Here is a 16,244-nt window from a genome sequence, read left to right as displayed (position 1 = left end):
GCCTCCCCAGCCCCGGGGAAAAAAAAAGCTCTTCAAGACATCTGTCAACTCATTTCTGGAAAGTGAGCTTCCACACTGGGAATTCTAAAAAGTGTGTGTTGGGCGGGGGGTGAGGGATGTCCAGAGCACTGGGTTTAGCAACATCCTTCATGGTGACTTGAGGCTGGCTGGGTAGGCCGGCAACAGGGGCCTGAGGCATCCTTAGGCTCAATTCACAGCCACCTAGAACAGTGGTTCCTCACCTTACTGACGCCCCGGACCCCTCTGCCAGGCTGCTGAAGCCTGTGGCCACTTCTCAGAGCAGCCTTTACAATGCATAAAATAAAATAGATGAGATTATAAAGGAAACCAATTGGACTGAGATACAGTTATCAAAATAATAAACAATATAAAATTAATAGAAGTATTTCCTTACGGACACATTAAACAACACAATGTAGTGGCAGTTCTAAAAACTACCTTCATTTCAAAGCAGGGATGAGTATTCATGACATTTCTAGACATCCGTAAAGTGATGTAAAAGTAAAGGATCTCTTTTGGTGACACCAACCCAGGTGCTTTGTTGCCTACGGTCATAACGGCAAGGAACACGGCATTTCAGCGAGAGGCTAATGAAAAGAAAAACGCAACGTTTTACCTCATTCAGGTGTACAGACCTGCCTGTAGGCCCCAGGACTCCTAGATTAAGAAGACATTTCTTTTCCTGAGCTTTTGGGAGAGAGCAGTGCACTGGAGACCAGGGTGCCAGGCCCCAATCTGGGGGCCTCTACTCAGCTGGGAGCCTCAAACTTTTAACCAGCAAGTTGGAGATCGTGCATCTCTTGCCTACTTCTCCACCTTCAGTGTCTTCCTGCAAAGGCTGGTGCTGGGTGGGGGTGTCCTCTGGAGTTGCAAGTACTGTGTCTACTCTTATTACTGGTTTTCTCATCTGTGGTGTAATGACCTGCTTGGCCCATCTGTCCCCACCTCTTGCACAAGGCAGCAATAATGGCTCATTTATCATTATGTTCTTGTTGTCAAGCACAAGGCTTGGCACACAGGAGACCATTCCTATATATTTACTGACTAAACAGATGAATGGACGGATGAAGGCTGTGACCACACCTAGTTTCTCTCTCTCGTTATAAAAATATTCCTTATTTTACACCAGCAGTTTCTCAACCCTAGTTATATAAGTGAGCATTGCTTTACGAGGTTTTAGAAACTACTGAGACCCCAGATGCAACCCCAGAGACTCAGATGCCTGTGGTCTAGGGCGGGGCCCTGGCCTTTGTCTGTTTTTAAAACCACCCCAGGTACAGCCAGAGTTGAGACCCCCACGGTAGCACAGAACAGTAGCTGAAGTCAGAGTGCAGTGCTCCCAGATGAACTTCTTTTCTAGAGCCAGCAAGATGAAATTAGTGCAGAATTCTGAACTCTGCGAGAGCCTAACACATAAATTGAGTTTCTGACCCTCAGAGTCAGGTCACAGTTCTGAATCCAGCAACATCAGTAATATCTGAACTACATTCTCAGGCTTAGATGAAAAATCTGGGGCTTGACAGTGAAGACCATGAAACAAATTATTGCAAACGCCACGGACAAGCACTCTGAGGCCCTACGCTCCCTCCCCTTGTGGCAAGAAGTCCTTATGAATAGGGCCCATCCTGGTTAAGCAGCACGCCTTCTGGGGGACAGATCCCTGGCTGGGTGGTTTCCTAATCTACAAAGTCGGGAGGATAATAATAATAATAAGGCCAACCTCAAGGTATTGTTGCAGGAACTGAAAGATGGTATGGGGCAGAAAACATTCTGTAAGTAGCTCATACATGCTATCAAGATTAATTCTTTACTATTGGTATTAGTATTTAGTTATGGTCACTTCACTTTACTGTGTTTTTCAGATACTGTGTTTTTTATGAAGTGAAGGTTTGTGTCAACCCTGTGCTGGGCAAGTCTGTTGGTGCCATTTTTCTAACAGTATTTGCTCGCTTCATGTGTATGTGTGTGTCACATACTGGTAATTCTCACAGTATTTCTAACTTTCTCATGATTATTATTATTATATTTGAATTGCTGCAATCTCATGATAAAACTTTAATGGATTAGAAGCTGCTTCTTATGAGTGAGCAAAAAAAGTGGCTTCTTGAGATGGAAACTCCTGGTCAAGATGCTGTGAAGACTGTTGAAATGACAACAAAGCATTTAGAATATTACATAGACTGAGTTAATAAAGCAGTGGCAGGGTTTGAGAGGATTGATTCCGATTTTGAAAGAAGTCCTCCTCTGGGTAAATGCTATCAAACAGCATCACATGCTATAGAGAAATCTTTCTTGAAAGGAGGAGTTGATCGATGCAGCAAACTTCACTGTGGCTTTATTTTAGGAAATCGGCACAGTCACCCCGGCCTTCGGTAACTGCCACCCTGATCAGTCAGCAGCCACCATGTCGAGGCAGGACCCTCCACCAGCAAAAAGAATATGACCCACTGAAAGCTTAGATGATGATTAGCATTTTTTAGCAATAATGTGTTTTTTAATTAAGGTATAAATGTTTTTTAGACATAATGTTACTGTACACTTAATCGACAACAGTATAGCGTAAACGTAACTTTTATATGCACAGGGAAACCAAGAAACTCATCTGACTTGCTTTACTGCGGTATTCTGGAACAGAACCTGCAATATCTCCGAGATGTGCCTCTACCACATTCTACCAATTGAGTTCTTCCAGGTGGAAAGACCTTGTGGATTACGGATGCCAGGTCAGACTGCCCGCATTCAAGGTCTGGCTCCACTTACCCACTGAGCCATCTTATGCAAATCACCTAACCTTATCATGCCTTATCTGTAATAAAGGTATGTACCTCGTTGGGTTTTTGGAAGGTTTGGCTGAGTGAGGTAAAACACTTAAAGCACCTAGAACATCTTCCAAAACTTAAGCTTTTCATCAGAATCACCTGGAGGGCTTGTTAAAACACTGATTGCTGGGTCCCTCTCAAGAGCTTTTGATGCAGTAGATCTAGGCTGGGAACGGAGAATGTACACATCTAATACGCTCCTAGGGACCCATGGCATTGCTGGCCTGGGAACCACATTTTGAGAACCACTGGCTGAGAACCAAGCCTGGCATACAGTAAGCACCAACTCAGTGTTAGCTGCTACTATCTTTTCCTGGGCTCTACTTTCTTAACCGCTGAGCAAAACCCTGCGTGCTCCAATGCCACTCGGTACTGCCTTCCTGTAGAAGTCAGTTCGAATTCTATCTGTGGAGGTTCCCAAAGTGTGGACCCGAGATAAGCTGCACCAGCACCACATGGGAGCTTACTTATAATGGGTCTTGGGCCCCAACCCACATCTAGTGAATTGGGATTTACGGGGGTGAGGCACAATATCATGGGCTCTAATATCCTTCTGGGTGACTCTACTACATACCGACTCTCAGAACTCCTGCTCTAGTAGAAAATCACCAGGACCACTGCAACAAGCCTCCTGAAAATGGCCAGGGAGGCAGGACAGCTTAAGGTCCAGAGTATAGGTTTTGGTTGAGTTGGAGACCTGGCTCAGCTTCTTTGCCACCTTGGGGCCATGAGTTATGACACTCATTTAAGCCTCAGTTTCCCCGGCTGTAAAATGGGTACCATTATAGGACCTACCTCACAGGAACCTCAGATGCTGCAAATGACGCATGATAACTGTTCAGGGAATGTTAGTTGCCACTCTTACCCTCTTTATCATTGCTGTGATGTGTCCTATCTCAAAGTGATTTGAGACAGCTTATTAAAAAAGGACATAAACATATAGGTGCACAGGATAGCTAAAATAAAGCCCTTTTTTAAGAAAAGGAAATAAAAATGTATCACACAGAAAGTGGGGAGCATGAGGGTTGAAACTGTCACTGCAATTGTCTGAGCATGAGGTTTGAAAGTCCCCGAAGGCCAGAGCAGAGGGGAAATGCAGAGGTCCTACAGTCTACGGTTTCCACTGCCTTCAAAGGGGAAGGAGGCTGGCTCTTTTTCATCCCTCTGCCACCCCACCTCTAAATCTAGGAGAATCTGATCCCATAAACCTCTGCACCAAGGCCCTGTGTACCAAGAAGGGAATTTCCTCTAGCTCGCTTGATGTACCTGTTTCTTTAATTAATTCTCATCAAGAGCCACAGGTAAAATCCTTAGATCTCAGAAGATGAGAGATGTCACACTCACTTTGGGTGCCGAATATCAGGGACAGAACGATTCAGGGAGATTTTATCACTGACGTAAATGTTAAATCCATTTTCTCGGTACGCCTGATCCACTCTCTCAGCGTCAGTCATGGGGTAAGGTCTCCCTTGTTCTCCATTTCCTAGGAGCAAAGAGCAAAGTCAATGTTGCTAATTGAATGGAGTGGGGGAAGGGGGATGAAAGATCTGATTAAAGCACAGAGATCAAACTTTATACGTGGATACAGAGTAGACCTCCAGATTTTGCAGGGGGAGCCTAAAGAGGGGAGGGGAATGAGCATTTTTTTCGGCCATGCCCATGTCACACACTTTACAGACCGGCTCTCATGTCATTCCCACAGCAAGCCATCAGGGTGGACATGCAAGCCTTCATTCTATGGGTAGATAAACTGGGACTCAAGAAGGTTATAAGAGCAGGTTTGTGGGCTCTAAAGTCCATGCTTCCCCTACTCTGCCAGGGGCCCGAGACATCCCTGACCATGGCATCCCATCAGCTGGACAGGAGACCAGATCTACTTCATATGAGCTGATCAACCTTGGGCCAGTCACACCAACTCTCTGAACGGATGGAAGTAGGCACAGCCCTTGGCCCCACCTGTCAGCATGCAGCTTCCCATCAAGCTGATGTTGTCAACATGTACTTTGCAAAGTATATAGGGTGTTGCTCAGGAAGATGAGGTGATTTTTAACAAGCTGATTTTATGGCCATTTCTTCAAGACTCTCTCCAGTTGCAGATTACTACATCCAACCAGCCAGATGAGAGAGAGGACGCTGCCATCTGTAACTCGGAAGGCTCCACGATAAGACGCTGCTGGCTCATGCCCAGGACAGATTCCACAAGGGACACAAATGCAGCTGGCAGAAACAGGAGAGCCAGAAGCATCTGCACGGGGAGGGAAGTTTCAGGAAGGCAGTATAGGGGAGTGACTCAGAGTTCAGGCCCTAGAGTGTGGCAGAGTGCAGCTTGAAGCCCAAACCTGCACTCGCTGCTTTGTGTTATCCTGGACATGCCATTAGCCTTTCTGTGATTGGGCTTTGCCCTACGTATTAATGGGGAAAAGAAGGTTCAATGTAATGATTAAGGAGATAATGCAGGGCAAAATGCCTGGTACAGAGTTAGCACTCCACGCAAGCTGATTATTATTCTTTTTTTTTTTTTAATTTTTTTTTTAAAGATTTTATTTATTTATTTGAGACAGAGAGAATGAGATAGAGCATGAGAGGGAGGAGGGTCAGAGGGAGAAGCAGACTCCCTGCCGAGCAGGGAGCCCGATGCGGGACTCGATCCCAGGACTCCAGGATCATGACCTGAGCCGAAGGCAGTCGCTTAACCGACTGAGCCACCCAGGCGCCCCTGATTATTATTATTCTTAATAATGTCTCCACTGCTTACTCTTTTTCTTGCTAGTTAGCTCCATGTTCTAATAATTCTGGTAATGATAACTGCCTGGAAAATCAGCTTTTTTCAACTGTTTCCTTTCTCAGTTTAAGCAGCACCCACCCCTACTTCATTTTCAATCACTGCCCTACAGAAAAATGCATGTCATGTTTTTAGACTTCCCTGACCATTGGTTATTATATCAGCTCTATTAGAGCCCTGTTGCAGTCTGGTTTTTTCACAATGTAATCTAAAAAAAAAATCAATAGTGGTGGGTGCTTTTAACTGAGATAAAAATGAATAAAATACCAATCCCTATATTTCTATGGTGCTTTCCAGTATTGTAAAGTTGCTTCATACCCATCACTTTATTTGTGTCACCTTCACAACAACACCCTGAGGTTGTCTGAGCAGGAAGCATGAGCCCCACAGACACATGGGGAAACCGAGGCTCCAGGAGCATGGGATCTCTCTGATGGTCACGTGGTTGGTCAGCGGTGCCAGAGCTGCCGTCCTGACTCCTAGTCCAGGCTCTCTAGAGATGATTTTCCACATAATTTCTATAAACCCCAGCCCTCCCCACCCCTTCCCAACTCCCCAGTGTAACAGGAACTGCTCCGAAGACTAATTAGCCAAAGAAAACTTTAGCTGAAGCCTGCTAAGTCCATTCAACCTTGTGGCTACAGAGCTGGATAGGGTTTGACTCTGTCCTCCAGACCTGGGTTCGAGTCCCAAGCCTGCATCTTTCTCACTGTGTGACTGCAGGCAGATCATCCCACATCTCTGAGCTCCAGGTTCCTTCTCATCAAATGGGCCACAAAGGGTGACCCGGGGTTTCCTTGAGAAAATGTGCAAAGTGGGGAGCATGGGCCTTGCTTACTGCAGGTGTTTAATAAATGTTGGCTCTTACCATGACTGCTCCCCATTTTAGTGGTAAAATATCTCATAAGGGGGTAGACATTGTTTATCACCCAATAAAGGTGGTGGGGACAACTCCTGAAGGCAGTGGATCTGGTGATGTGAGTAGAGAAAGGGATCAGCTAACAGGTGAAAAGGGAGACCCCCAAGAAGCAGGGGAAGGGATGACGGCAAATGGAGAGGGAGTGAAAAGGAGGTCCAGACATGCCTGCTAAACATGCACATGTGTGTGCACGCATGCATACGTGCCCTTCACAGGACTCTCGAGTGCTCGATACTGCTCTCCATACCTACGCGCTGGGCGTCCCTCCTGATGGCTTCTTTGTCATGCCAATCCTTCAGCTTTTGCCCATCTCCCACGAAAAATATCTTCTTCTGCTGATTGTGGGAGCCCTTAAAAAAAGATAAAAACAGTGAAAACGAAGGAAAGGGAAAATAAGTTGAGTAACAGAGACCCGTAAATTGCACTATCTATGGGAGCTTTTGTCTGTCATCATCTGCTTATTTATGAATTCCCTCAATCTACGTTTGTTAGAGCTGCCGTATGCCAGTCAGGTGGGCAAAGGTCAGAAGGATGACAGGTACACACTGTCCACCCTCCTGGTACTCAGAAACTAGCGGGAGAGAAAACAGATGGACAGACAGTCCTTTCCCCCAAGGGAGAAAGCAATAAGTGTAGCTCCATCCAATAGAAATATGGGAGCCACAAATGTGAGCCACATGTGTAACTTTAAATTTTCTAGTATTCACACACAAAAAAATAAAAATAAAAAACAGATGAATCAGTTTTGATAATATATTTTACTTAACCCAGTATATTCTATCTAAAATATTATCGTTTCAATACACGGTGTAAAAAATCACTGAGATATTTTACATACTTTTTTTTTGTACTAAGCCTTTGAAATCCTTTTCTTTTTTGAAGATTTTATTAATTTATTTGTCAGAGGGAGAGACAGAGAGAGTGAGCACAAGCAGGGGGAGGCAGGGAGAGGGAGAGGCAGGCTCCCTGGGGCTCGATCCCAGGACCCTGGGATCATGAACCTGAGCCACCCAGGCATCCCCTAAGCCTTTGAAATCCAGTATGTATTTTACACTTGTATTCATCTCAATTCAGACCTTTCCAGGTGGCTCATGGCTACATACTGGGCAGGGCAGGTAAGTGAACCTCAAATCAGTGGCCTGGAGAAAGGGCTATAGGAGTTGATTTTCACCTGGGAGAATGGGGGAAAATTTCACAGACTTGAGAGCATTTGGGCTAAGCTTCAGGTAAGCAGAAATGAGAGGCAGGGCAAGACTCCCAGGTGCAGTGGAGAGTGGCAGAGCTGGGCTGGGCCTGAGGAGCTCTGAGTCCAGGAGCAGAAGTTGGGTCTTGGTCACTTCTATAGTCCAAGTGGCTCAGTCCCAAAGAGGGTGAACATTCGGCCATTGTGTGTGGAATGTATGAACAAGCAATTGGATGGCTGAAAGAATATGGGAATATACAGCAGTCACAAGAGAGCAGTTCCCAGGGGCTGGGCTCTGAAGGCATTTATTGTGTCTGGGAGGTAAGTCCATCCTGGTGGGCCTCTTAGGAAGCCCTATAAGGGCCTATTAATCCCTAATTAAAGGAATTTCATTCCAGTATCTGGGGTCATCAGAAGGCGCCAGATGCTTCCCCATGCCAAGAGTCAAGTCTCAAGACTTGGCCCGGGGGCTCAGTTAGAGCCTTCCCCAGGTAACACTGCACCACACAGCTGTTTAAAGATCTTCCTGTGTTCATGCAAATGAGAATGGCTTTCCACATCACCTTGCCCATTAAAAATCCTGCAGACTTATTCTTGCCACTGTGGCATGCAAGATCCAATAGTCCTATTTCCTATGTAATTAGCTACGAAAGCCCTGAGCATGTGGCATGCTGCAACATTAGCACTAACAAGAAGCCACCAGAATAAAATCATCCCCAAGCCTGTTTATTAAGTCTCTGGCTGATCCTTGTGTTGGCAGATTTTCCACAACGGCTCAATATCCTTACATCAGCTCTAATGATAATAACAATCCTTGGCGTTCCCTCTCCTACAGACCTCTCTGAGCTGTGAGGAGAAAGTTCTGAAAGTTAGCATGCCAGATGTGTTGGTCAGAGAGGGAAAGAAAACTGAAAACAAAGCCCACATGCCTACGAACAGTTCGCGGGGTTCTCAGAAATCACAGAAGCTGAGCTGGAAGATCCTCCAGCAAGTTTCAACTGTGTGTTCAGCTACATTTCTATGGGAGACACTCAGCACTGCCTTGGGAGGAGGGGTGCTGAGAGTGGGAGCTCGACCCCCTTTCAACCAGACCAGCAAGGCATCTGTTTTTGTTTTTATTTTTTTAAGATTTTATTTATTTATTTGACAGAAAGAGACACAGCGAAAGAGGGAACACAGGCAGGGGGAGTGGGAGAGGGAGAAGCAGGCTTCCCGCTGAGCAGGGAGCCCGATGCGGGGCTCGATCCCAGGACCCTGGGATCATGACTCCAGCCGAAGGCAGACGCTCAACGACTGAGCCACCCAGGCGCCCCAAGGTATCTGTTTTTTGAACCACGGTTCCATGTGGATTTCATTTTAAAAAGGCCCTTGGCTAAAAACAAATTGACAATCAAATCTCCAAACAAGTGAATAAATATACTTGGAAACTGACTGGGGCCACTTTCCTATTTCACACACAGAGCAGCTGAGCCCTGGGGTGGGTCAGGGACCTGCCCAAGGCAAAAGCCTCCATTGCTAAGATGTCAAGAGGGATGGGTCAATGGCTGTTTAGCAATCTTTTCTCCAGCCCCACCTCCCAATTCCTTTTCCCTCTTCTGCTACCCAAAGACTGGGAACTTTGAGTTGACTGCTTAGGTCACTGGTGGAATGAAGAAGCTCGGCAAGCTGAGGCTACCTTAATGGAAGGAGCCCATCTAAAGAGGTTCTCAAAGTGTGAGCAGCACTGCCCTACCAGGGACCTCATTAGAAATGTTAATTCCTGGGGCGCCTGGGTGGCTCAGTCAGTTAAGTGTCTGCCTTCAGCTCAGGTCATGATCTCAAGGTCCTGGGATTGGCCCCTGCGCTCGGGCTCCCCGCTCCACGGGGTCTGCTTCGCCCTCTCTCCACTCATGTGCTCTGTCTCACTCTCAAATAAATAAATAAATAAAATCTTAAAAAAAAAAAAGAAATGTTAATTCCTGGGCCCTGCCCCAGTCCTCCTAAGGCAGAAACTCTGGGGATGAGGCCCTACAATTGGTATTTTAACAAGTCCTCCAAGAGATTCTGATGCACACTCAGGTTTGAGAACTACTGGTCTAGAATGAAGAAGTCCATAATCCTGCCTGCTTGGGTGCTGGTCAGACCAAACCTGGGCTCTAGTATCTAAGTTGAACAGATAGTTACCATCAAAGGTCACAAAAACCTTAGGTGTGGTCGCTGGCAAAAATAAGCTGGTGGCTCTTGAGGTTTTATTTTGTTTTGCTTTGTTTTTTTAATTTCCAGTGTGGGAAAAAAAAAGGGAGATTTCCTATTGTTAAGGGTCAGGTGACCCTTAAAGGACAATTTCAAGAGTCTAAAATCCCATGAAGGGCTTTGCTTCCTCCATTTGCTCATGAAAGTCTTCCCTCGATACTGGGAATGGGGCACGGGATTGAATATCACAGTTGTGACCTCATGGAAGGAGACTCCTTGAATCTTCTCAGAATGGACAGTGAATTGCTGAACTGACAGGGTAGAGAATTAAGGTTCTAAAATTCTGGGAGTTTCACACCCTCAGCTTCTACCACCTGCATTGCCTTTGCTTTCATGATATTTGACCCTCTGGAATGTTCTACAGAGATTTATGTTGTTTAGGTGGTTTCAATAGTCCTTCCATCTCCCTAAACTAACAGGATGTCAGAGCCTGCAGACACAGGGAGTTCTGCATGTCTAAGCACATAGTTATAGAGGAACCTCAAATATCCAAGCTAAACAGCTGCTCAGAATCTATGAGTCCACTCCTCTCCCATCTTACAGTTGGGGAAGCTGAGGCCCAAAGAGGCCAAGCTACCCAACCAAGGCCACATAAGCAGGCAAGAGGACAGAAGCCATGTTCTTTGATTCCCAGGCTAGTTTTCAGCGAAGAGAGCCCTTGCAGTGTGACCTTGGACAAGCTACATGAGTCACAAGTGCCCTAGTCTTCCCACCTGGAAAATGGAGATAGCACTACCAACTCAATAGGTACTTTCAGAGGAATTGAGAAAAATCACAAAAGCAGAATGTATCCTGAACACTTCCAGAATCTACACATAAAATGTGGACATTAACTCCTTTAGGATTTTAAGAATCTACTGTAAACTGACATCTCATCAAATCACCTTGATACAGAACTCAAATTTTGCTACACGGGTTAAAAAGCTTTCCAATTAAAGGTCTGAGGTTTTGGTAGGAGAAAATTTAGGTTTCAATCCTAAAATCACAGAGCTTTCAGTGCCCAAAGGACCCTTCGAATCCTACCCACAAACCTTAACAAAAAGTGGTATTTCAGGTGGTTCAGGACTTCTGAGGTCCATCCATGGAAACCCCATAGATAGATCATCCAAACTTATTACCAAATGTTTATCAAGACCTACCCCATTCCAGGCACTGTGCTAGGAACTGGGGATGCAGGCATGACAACACAGATCCTGTATAAGTGTTAATGGGGTTTACAGCCAAATCGGTATTTCTCAAAGGGTGGTTTTTGGGAGCCCTGGGCCCTCATTATAGATGTAATTTCCTGGCCCCACCTTGAACCTATTAAATCAAAGTGCCTGGGGGGTGGAAAGCCAAAATATGTTTTTAAACACATTCCCCAAGTGATTCTGATTCACAGTAAACCTGGAAAAACCACTTGTCTAAATCCAGCCGCCTCGATTTACAGATATGACATCTGAAGTTAAGAGAATAGAACAGATTTGCCTGAAATCCCAGAGCTTGCCAGCCCCAAAGATCAAACCAGATCTGGCTGTTCTCTCCCTGGGATAGACTGAGCTTCTGGAAGGCAGGGGCATCTCTTGTTTTGGGCATTTGGCCTATTCCTAGGCTAATACCTGGCCCATCTTAGGCCCTCAATAAATATCAGCTGAATGAGTGAATGGCTGCTCATCAATGGGGCAGGCAGTCTAGTTTAATGACTCAGAGCACTCTGGTTTCAGAGTTGGAAAAAACCTAGGTTTCACTTCCAGGGCAGGTGCACCCCAATTTCCTTGACTGATTAACAGGGAAAACTAACAGAATAACCATAACCTGTGGGTTGTTGGGAAAACGAACTGAGCGAATCAACACAAAGCATCTAGCTCAGTGTCTGGCATAAAGTTAGGTCTTCTCAGTAAAAGGGGTCTATTAATACATTATTTTTAGAGAAAGCTTATGATCCAGTGCTTATGATGGGCACGTCAGGGGGAACAGAAGAGGGATGGGAATCAAATAATAAAACTGTAAGCCCTTCAGAGGCAACCTAATACCTGAGCCGATTCAACTGGCCATTGCTGATAACAGGATTTAGAGAGTCTCCTCATTTACAGAAGGGCATGTGCCCATGTAGAAATTCTTCAGACAAGAACAAAGTTCCTAGTTAATAGTGGCATTCTGCGACAGAAAAAACGTCACGAGACTTTCAGCAACAACAGAGGCACGGACGACACTTCTCAAAAGACAGCAATTCCTGTGCAATGGCAATCAATAATGTGCAAGAAAGCATGTCTGGATTTTCAGTCCAGAGGTAGCTGTAAATTTCTTTAATTCTGTAGACTGAAATCTTCGTCTATAAAAGCTGTGACTGTTTCGCCTCAGCATCCATCTTTTGCCCTTGGCTTCCAGGGGTCCTGCTGCTACAGGAAGCAAAGGGGTTGGGAGAGCAGGGCAAGAGAGGCGAGGGAGAGTCTATGGAGGAGGCTGGCGGAATTAACGTGGAAATCCCATTAAACAATAAATTGGAAATGGATTTTGACTGGCTGGTCTAAATAACTGTTTCTGGTATCTGCGCGCTTTTACTTAACATTCCATGGGAAGAATCGATTAGTGTTCAAACAGCCACACACTCACACACACGAATGGAATTTTAATCTTTTGTTTAATCACTATTTAGCGTGCCTGGCACCCTCTGGAAGGAAGAAAGGAAGGTGGTGAAGCAAGCCAACTGTACCCCGCCCAAGGAGAGAGATGGGTCGAAGTGCATGCTTGACATGCTCAACATGGCAGCCGTGGCAACTCCCACTCAGGGGAACCAGGCACCTCTGGCTGAGCTGGCCAGTGTCTTCAAAATAGGGAAAAAGGGCTATCCGCTCAAAACTGCAATGCTGGAAGTTAAACCAAGCAGGTCATCCGCTTCATCTAGGGTCTGCGGATATATTACAGACCAGATTCTACTGCAACTTTTAGCATGGCTTCTTCCCCCAACCCCCCTTACAACTGACCCTACAAAGGTGCTAGAATGATTTTGCTTTGAGGTTCAGATGACTTTATACAATTCTAAACATTTGTCTATCTGCTAAGGAGATTATTCTAATAACCTTCACACGCATACACACACATACATACACACACACGCATACAGCAAAGCATTCTCTTCAAGGTTGCTTGCAAGGTTATATTTCAAAGATGGCCAGGTACAGCTTAATTTAGCTGAAAGCATAAAGTTACTTTAAGTGAGGGAGTTTGGGCAATCGGATAAATGTACTTCCTTTATGAGTTTTGAGGACATAAGCTGGATTGTTTTTATGTATGCATTCATCTAACAAATAAGGATGACTTTGTTGATAAACTGAGGACCTACTATGTACAAAGAACTGTGGGGGAGACAGAGATAAATAAGACAGTCCCTGGACTCAACAAATAGCATGGATATGAGACAAGTATTTAAGAAAGGAAAAAAAAAACCCACAACACTAACATTAGGGCCCTGAAAGTTGTATGGATAAATTCCAGATATTTACAAGAGCCCAAGATTAAATTCTACCTGGGACAATCAGGGAAGGATTCCTACAGAAGCAGAGTCTTTGAGAGCTGCCTGAAAGAATGGGTAGGATTTTGACGGGTAGCAATGGGGGGTCAGAATCTAGCTGGAGGAAAAGCATGTGCAAAGAAATGGATGTTATGAAATAATGGACAGATTTACTTAATGGCAAGGAGCCTGATTTGGCTGGAGTGAGTGGGATGCAAAAAAGAGTCATGAGGGGTGCCTAGGTGGATCAGCTGGTGAAGTGTCCAACTCTTGATTTCAGCTCAGGTTATGATCTCAGGGTTGTGAGATCGAGCCCTACATCAGGCTCCCCACTCAACGGGGAGTCTACTTGGAATTCTTTTTTTTTTTTTATTCTTATGTTAATCCCCATACATTACATCATTAGTTTTAGATGTAGTGTTCCATGATTCATTGTTTGTGCATAACACCCAGTGCTCCATGCAGAATGTGCCCTCCTCAATACCCACCACCAGGCTAACCCATCCTCCCACACCCCTCCCCTCTAGAACCCTCAGTTTGTTTTTCAGAGACCATCGTCTCTCATGGTTCGTCTACCCCTCCGATTTCCCCCGCTTCATTCTTTCCCTCCTGCTACCTTCTTCTTCTTCTTCTTTTTTTTTCTTAACATATATTGCATTATTTGTTTCAGAGGTACAGATCTGAGATTCAACAGTCTTGCACAATTCACAGCGCTTACCAGTCTGCTTGGAATTCTCTCTAAAATAAATACATCTTTAAAAAAAAGGTGAGAGGGGTGCCTGGGTGGCTCAGTCGTTAAGCGTCTGCCTTCGGCTCAAATCATGATCTCAGGGTCCTGGGATCGAGCCCCGCATTGGGCTCCCTGCTCTGCGGAAAGCCCGCTTCTCCCTCTCCCACTCGCCCTGCTTGTGTTCTCTCTCTCGCTGTGTCTCTCTGTCAAATAAATAAATAAATAAAATCTTAAAAAAAAAAAAAGGTGAGAGTCATGAACCATGAGGCCAGGAAGTCTAGACCAGAATCTGAGAGCCTTACACTGGAGCTATTCAGCAGGTGGGAGCCACAGAAGGTCTCTGAGCAAGGACTATCTATCCACTTGCAATTAATCTCAGAATCCTCCTCTCCCTGGGAGAGACTGCAGAAGAAAGATCTTGTTTTCATTCAGAGGAAATGTTCCCTCTTTGTGGGCTGAGGACCACTCTCATTCTGGCTTCCTACAGGTCAGACTTAAATGGGGCTGACTGAACCCCAATCCCAGCAGATAGGGCGGCTGTTCTGAGACCTACCTTTCACCATAACCAGTACCAAGCTGTATGAGGAAACAATCAAACCTAAAGGGCACTGTTTATGGGGGGACGGAGATGCTACAACCCAGCAACCACAAGACTGCCTAAGTCTGCTAAGCCCAGGTCCCTCGAGTCAGCTCTTCTACTCAGCAACTTGGTGTGTCCATTTTCCTCGCTCGGATAACTCCGTGGTCTCAACACCAGGTTGCTGGAATCTGAAATCTAGAAGGGGCTCCATTTCCTAAGAGGGCAAAGTCATTCACAGACAGGAACCACTGTTTAAAATTAAACGCTGATCCTGTACTTCCAAGGGCAGAACCATACCACCTGTCCAATTCACCCTCTGTTTTGAATAGATGGCTCTAGAAAAGGTCATTTGCTACTTAAGGAGTGAAAGCTCATTAAGAGACTTTTTCAACAGCAGAGAGAAAAATAGCCAAGATATTTTGTAACGTCTATTATCTAAAGGGCAAGTGGAATCTTTAGTAACTTTTCCATTCTAAAAGAATGATATGACCATTTTCTTCAGAGGAAGTTCCCATGTTTTACCACTGGGGTGTGTGTGTGTGTGTAGGGGGGAACAATATTCTGGTCGATAGTTTGATAATGTTCACTTGAGTCTCTCACCCACCCATCCACCCATCCGTCCACCTGTCTGTCTACCCATCCATCTATCCACTTAAATGTTTAATGAGTACAACCACATGCTAGGCTCTGTGCTAGGTGTCCAGGATATTGGCGAGCAAGACAGCCAAGGTCCCTGCTCTTGTACAGCTTACAGCATCATGTGTGGTGGGGGGGAATACACATTTGATTCCAGAACCACAAATAAATTAAAACAGCTACAATGGCATGTGCATAAAAGAAAAGTACATGGTGCAAAGAGAGTCCTTTTCTTTCAGATCAGATCAGGAGGGTCTGATCCACTCAGCAAAGTCAGGACAGGCTTCATTGAAGAAAGAGCAGGGGTATGATTAGGAGTCAATTCAACAGAGAAAGGAGAAGAGCATTCCAGATGGAGGGAAAAAAGCAAGGCTGTGCAAAGGCCCTGTGGCTAGGCAAATATGAAACAGAGGCAGGACTGAAAGAAGAGCAGTGTGTATGGCACACAGAAGAGGAGGGGAAGCCTACTGGGGATGAGAGGTGGGCAGGAATAAGGACTTTGTTTGTCCAAATATTTTATATAATAAGGAGGTGGCAGGATCAGCCTGCATTTGGAAAGTTCTCTCGCAGCCAAGTGGAGAAGGGATTAGGAGACCAAGAAGGGTGGAACTAAGGGAAGAGGCTATCACAGTGTATATGTATAGGCAGAGATGATGCCGGCATGGACTAGGAAGACAGAAGTGGGGATGGACACAGACAGATTTTTTTTTTTTTTTTTAATAGAATCACGAGGGTTCTGCAGGTCTGTAGTCAAGAAATGCAGCCTGAGAACTTGGACACTTGGGTGATAAGTTTATCTTTAAGGTCCGTAAGCCCAAAGTCCCGTGGATGCAGGTGGGGCTGACCTGGGGC

General features: G+C 45.3%; 1 protein-coding gene across 1 annotated transcript in view; it reads right to left on the bottom strand.

Annotated features, from left to right (window-relative positions):
- Window positions 1-16,244, bottom strand: part of GALNT10 (polypeptide N-acetylgalactosaminyltransferase 10) — a 218,365-nt gene that overhangs the window by 114,885 nt on the left and 87,236 nt on the right. The window contains exons 2-3 of the mRNA XM_035012753.1: window positions 6,789-6,891; window positions 4,185-4,323 (exon numbers count right to left, since the gene is read on the bottom strand). Coding sequence (XP_034868644.1) covers window positions 4,185-4,323; window positions 6,789-6,891 — 242 coding nt within the window. The remainder of the gene's footprint in view (window positions 1-4,184; window positions 4,324-6,788; window positions 6,892-16,244) is intronic.

The sequence above is a fragment of the Mirounga leonina genome, unplaced genomic scaffold (assembly GCF_011800145.1).
Source record: "Mirounga leonina isolate KUSES-001 unplaced genomic scaffold, KU_Mleo_1.0 Mir_104, whole genome shotgun sequence".
In the NCBI taxonomy this organism is placed as follows: domain Eukaryota; kingdom Metazoa; phylum Chordata; class Mammalia; order Carnivora; family Phocidae; genus Mirounga; species Mirounga leonina.
Note: the sequence above shows the minus strand (reverse complement) of the source record. Positions and strands in the feature narration are given on the sequence as shown.